The 17,354-nt window shown below is 32.0% G+C and overlaps 1 protein-coding gene across 1 annotated transcript; it reads left to right on the top strand.

Annotated features, from left to right (window-relative positions):
* The first annotated feature begins 297 nt into the window (after window positions 1–297).
* Window positions 298–1,465, top strand: LOC144545444 (dirigent protein 7-like). Its single transcript, XM_078294022.1, has 3 exons — window positions 298–593; window positions 784–958; window positions 1,433–1,465. The coding sequence occupies exons 1-3, from the start codon at window positions 298–300 to the stop codon at window positions 1,463–1,465; spliced, it is 504 nt and encodes a 167-aa protein (XP_078150148.1).
* Window positions 1,466–17,354: the final 15,889 nt, after the last annotated feature.

The following is a 17,354-nucleotide window of genomic DNA, read 5'->3' as shown; positions in this document are numbered from 1 at the left end:
TTTCAAATTGAAGATAAAGATGTTGGAGTACGACTGGGGCATGAAGCAATGGGGCATTTGAGCCCTCTAATTTAAATCACACGTGTTTAAAATTAGAGGAACTAATGTTCCTTTTGATAATTAGTAGACGTGAAAGATCAACTAGAGCATTATCAAATCACGAAAATTAATTTTAAAAATGTAGATAGTACATGGTTATAAATACCCCTCTCACCCTCTCTCATTTCTCTCAGCATAAAGAAATTCTTGAAACCTAGCTTGATTCTCTCCTCCTTGTACCCACAGTCCTATATAGCCATGGCTAAATCCACGTTCAACATCGCTCCTGTTTCTGCGCTCCAGAAAAATGAGCTCTACTTCCACTTGTACTTGCACCACACGCCTCTTGGACCAAACAAAAACGAAGCAGATATAGTAGACCCAAAACTTCCTAATTCATTTGGTTCATTGTCTGTTAATGATTGGGCCTTGTACGATGAACTCGGCACCGACGCGAAGGTCATTGCGCGTGCACAGGGTCTGCATGTTCAGACTGGAATGGATGACTCACAAAAGTATCAAAATTATTTGAGCATTGTGGTCGAGGATACCAGGTATTTACTTAAGTTAGAAACTTAGAGCTGATATGAATTGCATGAATTAATTTTCTATTTTCAACTTTTATGGTGCCTTCCTGAATGCGATATTGTCAGGCTGTACATACCTCATGATTTGAATTCTGACACACAAGTACAAGTAGTGTAACTTGCTAACCTATATATGTATGCATGACATATCAAACAGGTTCAAGGGGTCGTCGCTTCAGGTTATGGGGCCTGATGTTGAAGAGGGTGAGTGGGCTATTGTCGGAGGGACCGGAGAGTTCTGTCTGGCACAAGGCGTCATATACAAAACGTTCCTGAAACATCAAAGCGATAGGAATATTATGGAGCTTGATATCCATGCGTTCTACTCCGCGGTGAGTCCTTGGACTCTAGGGGCAGAGTGAATGTTCATCACCAAACTTCGTTCTGGGATTGTTTCGTTATGTCAAATGGGTGTTAATTTGTTGTTTCCAATAATACTACTTCCCATATTGTTGTTTGTGATCTTTTGTTTGTTTTAGTTTGTTTTTATTTCTTGTCAGTTTGTATGATCCCAGTATCCTATGATAGTTTTTATATAATTATGTGGTCTATGTTATTATTGTGCAGCAATCTCATTTACAGAATTAACGAAAAGGTGTGAATAATTTTTTTTTGTTGGAAAAAAATTCAGATTGCAATCATAGACGTGTTAGAATCAAGCAACTGCAAATATAACCACATATAACCTGCTGTCCATTATATTTACAAAACGCAGCAATATAAACTATATCTAAGCCTCTCATAATAGGGCTGGGGTTAGGGTAACTTGGCAAAAAGTGTTTCTGTTGTCGTCATATGTTCTTCAGAGCTCTCCAGTTTCCTCTGGTCCTGCTAAATGAGGTGTCAACACCTCTCCTTCCTCTTCTTCTGGAGCCAAGGTATTGAGTGGTAATGTGGTATAGCATCTAAAGTGTCTGGTAGCCACAATGCTGCTGCTTCCAGCTTCATTTTCTTGTTTAGATTCCATGTTCAATAAATGACATGATTAGCATTTAGCAATATGATGTTTTTTGCAGATTTGTGTGATGCCTGTCTAAAACAAATTTCATTTTTTTAATTTCATATTGTCCAACAGATATCACTATATACAAGTAGAAAATCACTTCCATCAAGTGGATTTAGGGAGAGGGCAAATTGAGTTATATCTTGACATGTATTCCAGTTTGCAGAAAATCTTGACACTCCCTAATTAAAACCATACTTGTTGAATTTTGGGGCATGTAAGGAACAAGTTATCAACGGTTTCATCTGATTGAGAACATAACATACAAGTGGAGTCCACCTTCTATCTATTTTCAATCAAGTTTTCTTTTGTTAGGATTTTCGTTAATTATAGATACAGTATAAATATGTGTCACTAAAAATTGTAATTGAATCTCTTCTCATATTTTAAATAATTTACCTCCCGATTATTTTTGTATAGAATTAAAATAAAATAAAATTCAAAATGTAGCGCGTGGCTGAAATAAACTCAGAACGACCTAGCAGAAATACAGCCTACGTCTGCATATTATCATTTATTTTAGGTAAGACAAATACAAAAGTAGATGCTCTTTTATTAAAAAATGGTAATTTTATTCAGTAATGAGTTCACAAATAAAAAGACTTGCTTATGGCGGAGCCCAAGGTAAGACTTCAAGTAAAAAAAAAAGTAATATCATTTACCTGTAAAGATTCCTTGTGGGGGAGTCGTCTGAATGCGCACCTATAAATTAGGACAAAAGCCACGTGGTTAGGATTTGGAAGTCTAATTTCAACAGATGGTTGGTCGGGCAACAGAACAAAATCAATAAATAGTCATATGATATGGGTGCAAACAGTCGGATATTATCCAACGTATCCGAAATTAGATACGGATATTTGATACTCGAATATTCACGTGGATACGGATATTCCTACTAATGTTAACAAGAAAAGAAAGAAACTTAGCATGTTAACAAGCCAAGTGATATTCCTACTAATGTAGAGGGGCTAAGTGCAAATTAACTTAATATAATTCATGTTTATCCGTTCAAATATTTTATTGGGCTGAAACTTTATCTAAGCTTTTATACTTTAGATTTTTATATCATTAGTTAGTCAAACTATTTTCTACTAGAAATATGACGTAGTAAATTATTTTATTTGTTTATTCGGTGCCACTTATTTCTTTTAAAAGACATATAAAAGACAAAGAACTAATTTTCTCCTTGGGCATATCGGAAAAGGGAAGGAAGCGGTAAGAATACAGAGAAGGTAGATTGAGAGAGAAAATGAAAAACGAAAAAAAGAAGGAAAAATGGTGAAGGAAAGGCAGAAAAAAGAGACAATAAATGAGGGCTGTCAGCAGCCTATGCGGTGGTGACAACAAGGAGACGAAGGTGGATGAAGCTAACAAATTTCAGCAAAGCAAAATGGCTCAAGAAGAAGCAATGAACTTCTTGAAGCTAACAAATACTTTCTGCAATGGCAAAAATTACGTATCATGGACAAGGGCAGCATCCAGGGCCATGAGTGGTTGAGAGATGTTAGAATACACCACTAGTGAAAATATATAATTTCACGTATTTTAAACAATTTACCTCCCGATTATTTTTTTGTATAGAATTAAAATAAAATAAAATTCAAAAGGAGAACCTAGCAGAAATACAACCTACGTCTGCATTTTATCATTTATTTAAGGTAAGACAAATACAAAAGTAGATGCTCTTTTATTAAAACATGGTAATTTTGTATGACTTTATTTAGCATCTTACACTTAATTTTATTTTCTAATGAGTTCACAAAAAGACTTACTTATGGCGGAGCCCTAGGTAAAACATGGTGGAGTCCTCTGAATGTGCACCTATAAATTAGTACAAAATCCATGTGGTTAGGACTTGGAAGTTTAATTTCATCAGATGGTTGGTCGGGCAACAGAACAAAATCAATAAATAGTCATATGATATGGGTGGGACTTGGAGTTGTCCCTAGAGGTGCAAACAGCCAGATATTATCTAACCGTATCCGAAATTAGATACGGATATTTGATATCCGAATATTTTTGTAGATACGGATACGTATATGATTTCAAATTTTAATTATCTGTATTTGATGATCCGACCGTATCCGAATAGCTATTCGAAAATTAATTGCGGATATGGATACATATATGGTTTTAAATTTTAATTTTTCTTATTCAAATAGTAGATATATACTATATAGTTTAATATATAAATTGGGCAGAATTACTCATACTAATTCACACAATTATGACTTTAATTGTATTAGCTAATATAAAGGTTGGGAGTTTGTAGAGAAAACTAAATAGTTGATTTTTTACTAGAAAATTTTGTCTCTAATACATAAAATTTAATGCTACGAGATTAACTGGTTTAATTAAAAATTGCTATAACAACATAAATATCAAGTAAAAAAAATATAATACCCTCTAACTAACAATAACATAGAGCATATACATTGTACTTAAAAAATATTTTAAAAAAAATGTGATACCGCTTATTTACACAATAATTTGATTGGAACTAGAATATTATTATGTAGCTCACTAAGTCTTTTCTCAGTTTAACTCCAAAATTTATTGGATTGACGTCAAACGATAAATCTCAACCGTCGAAACCAATCTACTTTACAAGTGATATGTTTACATGACAAAGTTATAAATTTTTGAAGTAATTTAGTATGAATTCAATCGGTTAAAAGATGATGTAAAATAAAAATATTAAAATTAATAAAAAAAAATTAATGCTTGAATTTATACTATATTAAGTCAAAAAATTATAAATTTGATATGTAAACGCAATTGTGTATAGATAACCATGCATGTAGAATCATTTGAAAGTTGTGAATAATATCAGATATAACATTTAGAGACAGAAAGAGATTAAATTGTTTGTATATATATATTTTATTTCAATTACAAACATTACATGGTATATTAGACTAATTAGCCATTAATGTTTCCTAATCAACTAGTATCAGCAGATTTTATTTTATTTTTTTATGAAAACTCCGTAGATAATTTTATTTATTTTAAGAGTTATAGAGAAGCTGTTACTTGAGATTATACAACATCTTAGAAAATATACAGATGTAAACAAACTAAAAGTACATAAAGATTTGTGCATCCTGTGGACACATATCACTACTACAAAAAAAAAACACTTTTATATCAGTTAGAATCACGTTCCGCCATCGGGTTTCGAACCGTTGCATATCACCCGGATAGGAAATGTGTACCCATATGCCATCGGTATGAGCTGACGAAAATATTAGTTTTTCGGCCGTTAAATATGCCGTTAAAATAGAAACACCGTCATCTCTCGATGTTATTAGCCGTTAGCAAAAGTGTATTATATCATCGGATGTGTTTGAGTTGGCGTTTGCTTGTCGTAGTTTGGCATCTTTTATTACTTTGGATCATTGGTGATTTCTTTTTATATATTTAATTATATATGCCTGCATTAGGGGCTAGCCTCCATTTAGAGTTAGGCTGGGGTGCTATGGATAGAATAGTGGCCTCCCGTGCTACGGCTCAATATTCAAGTTTTCAAAATCCAAACGGTCGATCCGAACCGTTCATCTCATTCTCCATATTAATATCTGCTTGGAGACCAAATTTTATAATTTTCTGAATTTTTTTACTATTTATTAATCCACTTTGAAAATCGCTAATCCAACGGTTTTACTGTTTTGTGCAGCCACCGTTGGATCAACAATTTTGTAAAATACTTAATAAATAGTAAAAAAATTCAGAAAAATGTAAAATTTGGTCTCCAAGCAGATATTAATATGGAGAATAAGATGAACGGTTCGGATCGACCGTTTGGATTTTGAAAACTCGAATATTGAGCCGTAGCATAGAGTCCTCTATGCTATCCATAGCACCCCAGCCTAACTCCTCCATCTATATATAGCAATATATATATAGAGAGAGAGAGAGAGAGAGAGATAGGCTAATGTTCTTTCAGTAGCATATGGGCCGAAATACACACGGTCCAAATTTGAAATTTCAAAATTCAAAAAGTCGATCTGAACCGTTCATCTTGTTCTCCATATTAATATGTGCTTGCAGACCAAATTTTACATTTTTCTTAATTTTTTTACTATTTATTAAGCCACTTTGAAAATCACTATTCCAACGGTTTTACTGTTTTGTTAAGCCACCATTGGATCAGCAATTTTCAAAGTGGCTTAATAAATAGTAAACAAATTCAGAAAAATGTAAAATTTGGTCTCCAAGCACATATTAATATGGAGAACAAGATGAACGGTTCAGATCGACTTTTTGAATTTTAAAATTTCAAATTTGGACCGTGTGTATTTTGGCCCATATGCTACCGAAAGAACATTAGCCTATCTCTTTCTCTCTCTCTCTCTCTCTCTCTCTATATATATATATATAGAGTAAGACTTGGGTGCTATGGATAGCATAGAAGGCTACGGGGCTACGGCTCAATATTCGAGTTTTCAAAATCCTAACGGTTTTGCGCCATATGACATTATCTTTTTCTTGCAATCAATGTTGGCTTCAACTCATGTGTTTTGCGCCATATGTTCAATCTTTAAATTCTCACTCTGAATCTATTTGCATGAGGATTTTTTTCATGTAAAAAAACGACAGTGAATTATATATGTAGATGATTTTAATATTCTGGAGTCACTTCATTCAAAATCTTTAGTACAATTCATTCTCTTTCGCTTTAAACTAAATGTTTGAACTCTCTTCTAGCCATGAGTTTATTTCGATGATTGGATTCTCTTTTTAGAACAACAGATTTGATTCATTTGAATTATTACATTGATTATTGAATTTACAACCAATTTAATTACAAGTTAGCAACTTTCACATTTGCTACTTGATAGTAAAAAAGAAAGATTGCAGTTCCGTTAAATTTGGATATACTTAAACCTGTAAAACAAAAACAAAAATTGCCAAAAATTTAATATCCAAAGGAAAAACCTAAATGTTGTTAACCCAAATAATTAAATTAGAAAAAAAGAATATAAAATTACCGAATTAACATTTGAAGCTTCATTTCATACCACTTTATGGTATTATTCAGAGCAGACCATGTGTGAGTTAGTTTCTCTACCATATGTGTTTTCTTTACATTAGTTGTCTCTTAAGTGAGCTAATGCAGTAATAACAAAGAGAGAGATAGTCGTGACACCAACAATTCTGCAAACTATTTCAATTACAAGTGATTTGATGCACAATTTTGATACCAGATTTGTTGAATTGTTCCTGAAAATTTGAATTAAAATTAAGTAAATAATTTTAGCTTTATTTTTCAAGCAAATATAAATTTAATACATTTTGAAATACCCCTGAACCCCTCACCCATCTCATAAATCAATAAATAAATAAAACCTGATAGAAAATTATAATAATAAATTATTGAGGTGCCAAAATAATAAAAAATAGTTACATAAAATATTTAATAAACATGCGGAAAAATATTTTACGAGCGCTAGCTCCTATATATTTAAGCATGTTATTTGCTAATTGTTAGCAGTCAAGCTTAAGCATTTCTTTAGGCCCTACCTTCATTTGTTTTCTCCAAGATCTTAAATCTTTTGAACTTCACAACCTTGAAAACTATATATATAAACATAAAATAGTGAGTTACTTATTACATATTATTTAGTATCTCAGCACCACTATAAAAAGAAAAACATGAAATTCTATAAACAACAAATATATATAGATGACCTAGCTAGCAAAATCATTTGAATATTGTGAATTATGTTAGGTATATCACACAAAAGACTAAACAATGAAACTAGACTTCATTAAAGCATGAATAAAATTTTGTAATTAGTACAATCTTAAACAAACAAAAATGATGATTTTTCCAGCCTTTAGAGGTGAGACTGGCCTGGATTTACTTAAATGGGCCATGAGCCTTCCCTGTTTTAATTATTATGTACTTCTATTTCTTTTGTGTTTTTTTATTTATCAGAAATTAGTTGTTATTTCCATTTTTGTCCCAATAATATTCTCTTAGAAATCATACCACATATTTAATTTAATTGAGAAGGTATGTCAACCATAGGACAAACACAAATTATAAAATGATCTCGTCTCATTATCAAAATATGAAGATTTAGTATCTGAATGAAATATTAAAAAATTACCAGAATTAAGGGAATTCTTATATATGAAAAAGAGAAGAAAAACATCTAGAATTACATAATCATAAGATTCTGATATTGCAACGTTTAGGAGAAGGTTTTTGTACCAAGGCTTTTTATCATTTGCATTTCATGTTTTCCCCGTATGTAACAAATCATCTCCGTTTTGGTACTTAAATTGAAAAAAAAAAAAACTGTAATAAAGGATATTTTATTGTTTGCAGATACAAGAGAAATTTGGCATAATTACTCATACTGAGGTAATTCTTTTAATTTAGAGCTTAATAATTTACAGAGCAAAAAATTATTGTTTGTAGATACAAGAGAAATTTGGCACAATTATTTTTTTAATTTAGAGCTTAATAATTTACAGAGCAAAAAAAATATCAACATCCATTTTTTATATTAAAAAATTCATTAATACTAAGTAACCAATTTCAAAATATCATGTATGTGTTTTAACTGTTTCTCTTTCCGTATCATAGCAAAAAAATTATGAACATCTACTTTTATATTAATAAATTTAATTAATACTAAGTAAATACGAATTTCAAAATATCATGTGCGACCAAATCCGACCAACAAAAAAAAGCAGAAGACCCAAAACTATCACGAACCAGTAAAAAATTAAAAAATGCTTACAATGTTTAATACCAAAAAATAAACTTATATGTTGTTAATCCAAAATATATTTGAAAAACATGTAAAATTATCTTATTAACATGGGCAACCTCATGGGAGACCAGCTAACGAACCTAACGACATCCTGAGCAGTTAAGATCATCGCCATGTTTCGCAACCAGATACTTTTCCTTTGCAATAAAAAAGAAAGATACAACCGTGATACCGTGAGTTCAACAAGGTAGGTCAATTACATGTGGTTTCATGCTCAACTCCACTATTAGATTTGTAGAATTATTCCTGAAAATTTACATTAAAACGTAAATTAATACATTTTAAAATAGCTCTGCCCCCCCCCCCCCCCCCCCCCCCCAAATAAAAAAAAATTAAACATGATAGAAAAATATAATAAGAAATTACATATGGTGTCAAAATAATCAAATATAATACGAATATAGATCTATTTTAAATAAAATTTGATACAATGGACTAGAAAAACAAATTGCCTAAATTTTAAAGAAGATTAATATATTCAAATATATTCATCGATCCTAGTCTCCAAAATTTGCATTTGTCAATAAAAAAAATCATATAGATTACTTTTATTTATCATTTGATTTGAATATTTATTCATGTAACGTATTTATAATAAAATTTTATGAGTGCTTTAATATTTAAGCATTTTGTGAAGGCCTACCCTTATTTGTTTCCTCCATTATCTCAAATTTTGTGAAATTTACAAGTGTAAACACTATAAATATAAAAATATGAATCGCTTGTTAGAAATTAATTTATCCAATTCATCAGCACAACACTATATATAAAACACAACATGAAAGTTTATAAATAGCAAATATGTATAGATGACCTGACAAATCATTTAAATGTTGTGAATTGTGTTAGATAGATCACACAAGAGGACTAATTAAACAGTGTCACTAGAATTCATTAAAGTATGAATAAATTTTTTGGAACAATCTTAAACAAACAAAACTAATTAATAATGTTTTTTGCATAATTAGCTCTTAGGGGTGTCAATAGTACCTTTTTAGCCGTTTACTCGACCCGTAACGTAATCGATAAGGCGGATATGAGTAACGTTTTTTTTTCGTTAGCTTATTGGGTATGGGTATGGATAAGAATATGGGTAATGACTATTTTGTACCCATTACCCTATAGGATAATGTCACACCCCGGAACAGGGGGTCGCGCAGTTTTCGCCAGTGTTTTAAAATGCGGTTTTGTTCATGCATGCAGAAGGCCACTGCATGCCGCATATGCGGTATGCGGACGCATATGCGGATTTTCATGCGGATTTATATATATATATATTGTTATGTTTATGTATGTGGGCCTACTTCTAGGAGTATGCGGGGGGTGGCAGGGGGGCGGCAGCCCCCTGCGAGCGTTGTCTGAGGTTACGAAGCCTTTAACCGACGGCCCAGATTAGTCAAATTTCATGAAAATCCTTTAACCGACGGCCCAGATTAGTCAAATTACCGATCAAGATGGACGGTCCAGATTAGTCCTTTTTCACATAAATTTTAATTAAAATACAATCATACTATCATATGATTTGATTTAAAACAAGTTTGGTTCAAATCCGATTTAATTCGGCTAAGTTATACCCAAAACAGCATTTTTCAGAACCCCATTGCGGCCCGCAATAGGGCTGTTGCGGCCCGCAACAAATTCCAAAATTTCCAGCCTCCGCAAATCGCCTCTGCCTCCATTCATTGCGGCCCGCAATGACCTGGTTGGATTTTAATCTGCGAATTTCCCTCTGTCTACTCTCATTGCGGCCCGCAATAAGGGTACTGTTTTTCATTCCTTTGCCCATTTTCATGAAATTTCACCCCGTTTTCAAACCCGATCAAATCCCCGTATAATTAAACAATTATTCCCCATTCACTAGAAATTTTAATGACATTTAACATGCAATTTCAACATTTAAGTCATAACAACAATTTAAAACATACCGTTAGGGTTTTATAACATAATACGGTTCGATAATAACCTATACATCAAAATAACCGACTACGGGTTCAACTACACATTCAAAATGGGCATAAAAGGGTTTGGCATAACCTATTAGCCCGGCCTATACTCACGCGTCGAGCCCGAGTCCCACTTCACTCGCGTTTACCTACACATATCAATACAAAGGGAAAAATTCCCCGAGGGGAGGGGGTGAGAAAAACCTGTCATCCGTTTTCTCAGTGCGGAATTTAAAAGGGCTACTGGATTTGTTAGAAATCCATCACCAGAACTAAATACACTAGCAAAAGGGTATCTATTTATTTATTCACCAATAATAATAAATGCACATGTACCGGGAATAGATTCAAACAGATTTCAATTCACATCTCATCAACATCAATCAACGAATTTCCAGAAAGATTTGGTTTCACAGATATAATATATATAAGTCTGGTTATGAGGTACAGATATCAACTATCGATCACCTCCGGCTTAACAGTTCTATTTTCTGGTTTCAAGTCATACAATCTCATCAATTCATCACTTAAAATATACACGGGCATATTCCGCGAATATGCAACAGAATATCCCTTTTCTCTAAAAGAAATCACTGACACTTTCACTGAATCACTGAACCACAGTTCTACCTAAAATTACACTGCACTTCCCTTACCCAACCGGTACTGGGTTCACTAGGGCCATTCTCCAGATGCGCATAAGGGTCCTGGATAAAAGTCTAGTAGCTAGCTAGACTTTCCACTATGATACACTGTTCACTTCACACAATCAATCCAAGTCATACTGTGGTTCCACTCACTTATTCAAAACGACAGATCAACAATCGATAAACCGTACCAACATGAGAATCATAACAGTTATACAATTCAATTACACTAATATCACAATTAATGCAATGCGGCAACAAATGCTTTCAATCAGAGATTCAACATGCTATGCACAGTTTATTTAAATCAAGCAATCAACATAAATATAATAATATGCACCGTTATTTAGTTCTACGAATAAACCCCAAAACAGATCCCGTGAACCCCCGCACCTGGTTACGTAGGGCACGTAGAGGGTCCGCGATCTCGCGACTCGGTAAGCTCGTCAATCCCGCTAGCCGTGCTCGTTAGGATCTATCCATAGGTCAATTTATTAAATTCCGGCACTTTTACAATTTAAACCCTAATCAATTTTTGGGAAAATCGGTAAATTGGAAATTTGGTTGCACTTTGGAACACGGAATCAATCAATTTACACTATAGAAACAACAAAGGCACGGAATAATCAGTTTGGTACGATTCTACGGGTTTTCACCGAAACCCTAAAAACACGGAATCAAGAAATGAGAGAGAAATAGAAAGGGGAATTACCAATGGAACGGATGGATGTGCGAGGTTTGAGCTCCTCTTCTTAAATCTCCGTTTTCGGGCAATACGGTCACCGGGGGAGGGTTTAGGGTTGTCTCTCTCTCACTCTCTCGTTGTCTTTCTCTCTTGGCGGAAACAAAGGAAAAAAGAGAAGGGATGGGGGCGCAGGAAAGGAAAGGAAGGAGGGGAAAGAGGAAAGAATGACAAGGGCCCCCACTTGTATGTGGTCTTTTTGCAAAATAAACCCTCCACTTGTTCGATATTGATTAAATGATTTATATAACACCTATTGCTCCTCTTTCTTAACACAACTAATTGTATAATTATTGTTCACCATCCACGTCACTAATTTCGTATATACGTATATATATATATTATTCGATTTAACCACTTATTATTTTAATTAAATCTGAATTTTAAAAGTTCACAGTGTTACAGATAATTATAAAATCTAAATATATATTCAATTCATTTCCAACCCACCTAAATATATATTCGTGTTTAGAAATTTTCTTTCTTTATAAAAAACAATTTAATTGAAATTGATTGCTTATATATATTTATTTTTTATTAGAAATACAATTACATTACATATGAATTTTTTTATGTTTAACTTCTAATATAATCTACCATTTGTCCATCACTAGTGGAAAAACTGAAATCAGGATCGGCTGTATGAACCAACCGATACTAATACCTATCTGGATCGGTTTTATCAATAAAACCGATACTAAAAACTAATGAAAGCACAGCACATGAACTAATTGGATCGGTTCCTAGCTAAGAACCGATCCTGATACTATTTTTTTTTTCAAAGATGGTTCTGCAAAAAAAAAAAAAAAAAAAAAATAGTATCAGGATCGGTTGTTTATAAACAACCGATCCTGATGATAACTCCCTATATAACCTGCTTAGGGTTCTTCTTATTTTCATTTCGCGCCTCTCATTTTCAACTTAGCGTCTCTCTCGGTCTCCGTATCTCCCTCTCAAATCCTCTCATTTTCAACCTATGTTGGGGAGGTGTTTTTTCATGCTTTGATGATTCAACTGTGTATGATCAATTGGATGTTGCTAATAAGGAATTCGAAAGAAAACCGGTACGGAAGAGGGCTTGGTCAAGATTTGCAAGGAAGAAGAAAACAGTACCAATCGAGATTGCAGGAAATACAATGGACTGTGAGATGAAAAGGCACAATTCTGATAGAAAAAAGGTTAGTTGTTTGTTTTTCTTTACTGTTTTGCATTGCCTTTATTGTGAATTAATGTATCATCAATGTTCTTAGATTGTTTAATTGACAAAACACAAATACAAGATAGATCTGGTCCAATCTAATTTTTCGAGGTAATTATTTGGAGTTTTTGGAGGGAGGAAAGGGTGTTTTCTGGTTTTTTTTTTTTGGTTTTGCATAGCAATGTGTTTTCTGGTAAGTGGTAACAATATTTTAATTTATATACGTGACAGCGGGAATTCACACAATAATTGAGTTGTACTGCTGGTTTTATGAAATATAATTATTATCAGGAGTCTTAATTCTCTGTTATCTAATTTGTGAAATAAAAAAAAAAAAAATAGTATCAGGAACGGTTGTTTATAAACAACCGATCCTGATACTATATTTTTTTTTTCAAAGTTGGTTTTGCAAAAAATAAAAAAATAAAAAAATAAAAAAATAAAATAGTATCAGGAACGGTTGTTTATAAACAACCGTTCCTGATACTATTTTTTTTTCTTTTTTTTTCTTTTTTTTTTTGTAGAACCAAACTTTAGAAAAAAAAATAGTATCAGGATCGGTTTTTTATAAACAACCGTTCCTGATAGTTATTATCAGGATCGGTTGTTGAAACAACCGATCCTGATAGTATCAGTATCGCCTTCATCAGGATCGGTTGTATTCCGATACTGATATGTGTATATAACCGATCCTGATTCCATATTTTCCACTAGTGCATGTGTATTTCCTAGACGATAATTTGTGTTCAATTAAGTGATGTTCATTGATAAACTTGTTAAATTTTCTACTTATAGAACTATCAAAGGTATCTCCTATTTTATCTTCTTGTTTCCTAAGAGCATTAAAGTCCCCACATAGAAACCAAACATCCGTTGTGGAATCTCTAACAGTTCGTAATTCTTCCCAAAAAGCTTTCTTAAGTCTACTTAATTAGAACTGGACCGTAAACGATAGTAATTTGCCAAATAACACTATCACTTTTATTTTCAATAATAACATTTAAACAAAATCTATGTAGAGAGTGTTGTATTATTTTGATTTTATTGCTATCACAACAAATAATAACTGTTCCAGTGTTTGAGGTGAGACCGGCCTGGATTTATTAAAATGGGCTTCATGCCGTACTTCGGTAAGCTGCTAGAATTAGAAAATAAAGAAGTAATAATAGCAATAACTTTTTCTTTTTTTTTTCAAAAATAACATTTAGCTAGTTTAGGATTCGAAAATAAAGAAGTAAAATAACAAAGTTTGTGAAGTCCTACTTTTTCATTCACTGACCAATTAGTATACAAAAGAAGGAACTCAACTAATTTTACTTTTGCATTGTACGATCAATATCAGGTTGTCTACACAAAATATTTTTTTTATTTTAGAGCTGAAATGTTTACAGAGAAAAACGTTTTCATCCACTTTTTATTAAGCAATTTCATTAATACTAAACAATCAATTTCAAAATATCATTTTTCACTATTTCTCTTTCCAAGATCTAAAGAATTGATCTTCGTCATCAATCTATCATGTTTAGTTCTCTTTTCTTATATGGGATCTCCTCAATTTCTAAGCCTTTCCTTCAAAAAATTCTCCTCATTAATCAACTCTTATAGAATTTGGGTGGCAAACTCAAAAACAACTCCTATTTCTTGGCATTATGTACAAGCACATCATAAGCTTCAGAGAATGTGCATTGATCAAATCCTAGTTTTACAAGTTCATCGCAAATAATTTTGGGTGTATACTTCCTCTGCACAAAAGCACAATCATAAAAAGGTTGAATGAATATAGAGATTGAAACAGGCAACAACATTTATAAAAAATGACAATTCGTGCACAAATTTTATTTACAAATCATACATAAAAAAATAGATTTTATCAAACCAACTTGATTGCTTTGTTTTTTTACAAAACCATAAAAACAGAGATGCCATTTCGGTCTCTCTTTTTTTTTTTGAAACTAAATTGTCATTTCGATCCCAGCCATTTTTATGGATTTCGAGAAAAAAATACATTGAAAAATTGTAAAAATATCTCGGATCAAATTGTCATTTTAGTCCCCCCAAAAAATAATTTTGGACCGAAATAGCATTTCAAATCTTATGAATTTAAAAAAAAAAAATCATATTGGCTTCATAAAAATATTTTTTTAATTATGGTTTATATAAAAAAAATTTCCTACGCATGCTAGAAAGGTGGAATGATACCTTAACTATTTTACAAACATACATTTAAGCCACAATATTCAAATATCAATTCATGTACCCCATGACTTACTTCATTAGTGCGCAGCGTACTTTCTGCAGTGCTATCATTAAAGCCGGTTTGCGCAATCAGAATTAGATTGTTTTATTCGCTTTGCTTCTCATTACGATTTCCATCATATAACTTAAATATATATCCCACACTACAAAGAAGAAGAAGAAAGAAATATACTATAATATCATAATATTACTTTTGCAACTACAAAATTTCTAGCTTAATTATCCTGTACATTCTTTTGCTGTTGCAATAATAAAGGCATATATAGTTCAATTGATTGATTTTTCAAAATTTCATAGAAACTTAATTATGAAAAGTGACTCCTATAAAATGAATTAAATCTTCAGTACCTTCATAAGTTTCTTCCAATGTCTCAAATATTTTGCAAATTCAATATAGATTTGCAATTTTTTTTTTTGTATACAAAGCAATGTGAATGTTATGATTTATGATTCATTTAATGTAAATGTGTGAATAGGTAGAAACGATCTAAAAGTCTATATATAATTTACAATAACTAAAATAAGAGAATCATTTAAAAATTGTGAACATTGTTAGGTGAATCACACAAAAGACCAACCTACGAAATTACATCACGAAAATATTAAAAATTATATCAATTGACCTCAGACTTTACTTCATCATTTTCATGTTTTATGTAATATTTGTAAAACTTTTGTCATTAATGAAATAGTTGGTTGGCATTCCCAATTGACTTTAAAAAAATCCAAAATTTTAATTTTGAGTAAATTACACAAATGGTACTCGTAGTTATTTTCATGTTAATTGTTGTTTGATGACAAAATTCGCAACAAATTCAGTACTAAAATTGATTCAACAATAGATAAAATATATATAAAAATAAAATCGGTGGATGTTAAATTATTGATCAATTTGATACAAATTGAAAAATTTTGATGGTCAAAATAATACTTTTGAAACTATAATGACCTAAATGAAAAGCGATATACTTTAAAGACAAAATAACATATTTAAAATTATAATGACTAAAATGATAATAAAAATTATCAAGATGGTTCGAAAGATGCATAATTGGCTATAAACTACCGTAAAATGGGGTTGAAGTCATTATTTCTCTTTGTGAAATAATTGAAAATCCTGAAATTAACGCTACGGGCTTTTCGCATTATTTCTGGATTAATTAGGCATCAATTAGCAAAATTCTGAATAAATATGACATCTACTTGATCTTAGTTCAATGATCAATGTGCCATTGTTCAATAAAAAAGTTTAATTATTCATAGGTTGGACATCTACTTGTCCTCTTCCTCTTGAATGGGATGAAAAATATCCTGTTATTTGGAGCCATGTTCATGGGAGAGTATCTCTGCAGAGTATTCTCTGTGGAGCTGTGCGGAGCTTTTAATCTGGTCCGTTCGTTTTGATAGGACGGACCAGATCAAAGGAGGCCCAAATTTTGAGATCTGATCTGGTCCGTCCGATCAAAACGAACGGACCAGATTAAAAGCTCCGCACAGCTCCGCAGAGGATAGCGTTCCCCATGTTCATAGGATCTAAAAAATTAAAGCTTCCTTAAGAATTGAAGATTTTTGTTTGATTGACTTTATTAAACAAAATTCTGACAATGAATAATTTAATCAAAAGAGGTTGATGTACAATTGGCAAATGTGTAATATATGTTATAACTATATAAATTTGAGTGATTAGATTGACAAACATTTTTTTTCCCAACAAGACATAATTTGGTGTTTTAATTATAGTTTTGTAAATCGGAACAGAAGCAGAATTAATAATTTGACCGTAGAATCGGAATCAATTGAATCAGAATGTATCGGTTGAGTCAACTCAATAACTCAATATTTTTATTTAAAAGAAATGTGTTACAGAAATAGAAAACAATTATAAAAATTTATTTTGTCCAAAATATTACTTTTGTTCTCTTCGATTCAGTATATTATTAAAAGGAAATTATTGTCGTACATAATTAAGTATTTCTGAAATTAATTTGTGCATTTGATAGAAAAAGTAAATGTAAACAATAACATAAAAAGATGCAAGGGTCATCTTAGAATGTCGGCTTTCACTTTAGATTAAAATTTGACCTGAAATTCGGTTCGGATAAGTTTATATTTATACAAACGGGCCGAGTTCAACGGGCTTTGGAGGGCTCG

The sequence above is a fragment of the Carex rostrata genome, chromosome 28 (genome assembly GCF_964058835.1).
Source record: "Carex rostrata chromosome 28, lpCarRost1.2, whole genome shotgun sequence".
In the NCBI taxonomy this organism is placed as follows: Eukaryota; Viridiplantae; Streptophyta; class Magnoliopsida; order Poales; family Cyperaceae; genus Carex; species Carex rostrata.
This window is presented reverse-complemented; position numbering and strand designations above follow the sequence as displayed.

Excerpts from the sequence above, each read along its gene's own strand:
- LOC144545444 (XM_078294022.1), top strand. The coding sequence starts at position 298 with ATGGCTAAATCCACGTTCAACATCGCTCCTGTTTCTGCGCTCCAGAAA. Across the intron at positions 594-783 it reads ATTGTGGTCGAGGATACCAG|GTTCAAGGGGTCGTCGCTTC; the intron begins GTATTTACTTAA and ends CATATCAAACAG. Across the intron at positions 959-1,432 it reads TCCATGCGTTCTACTCCGCG|AGCTCTCCAGTTTCCTCTGG; the intron begins GTGAGTCCTTGG and ends TATGTTCTTCAG.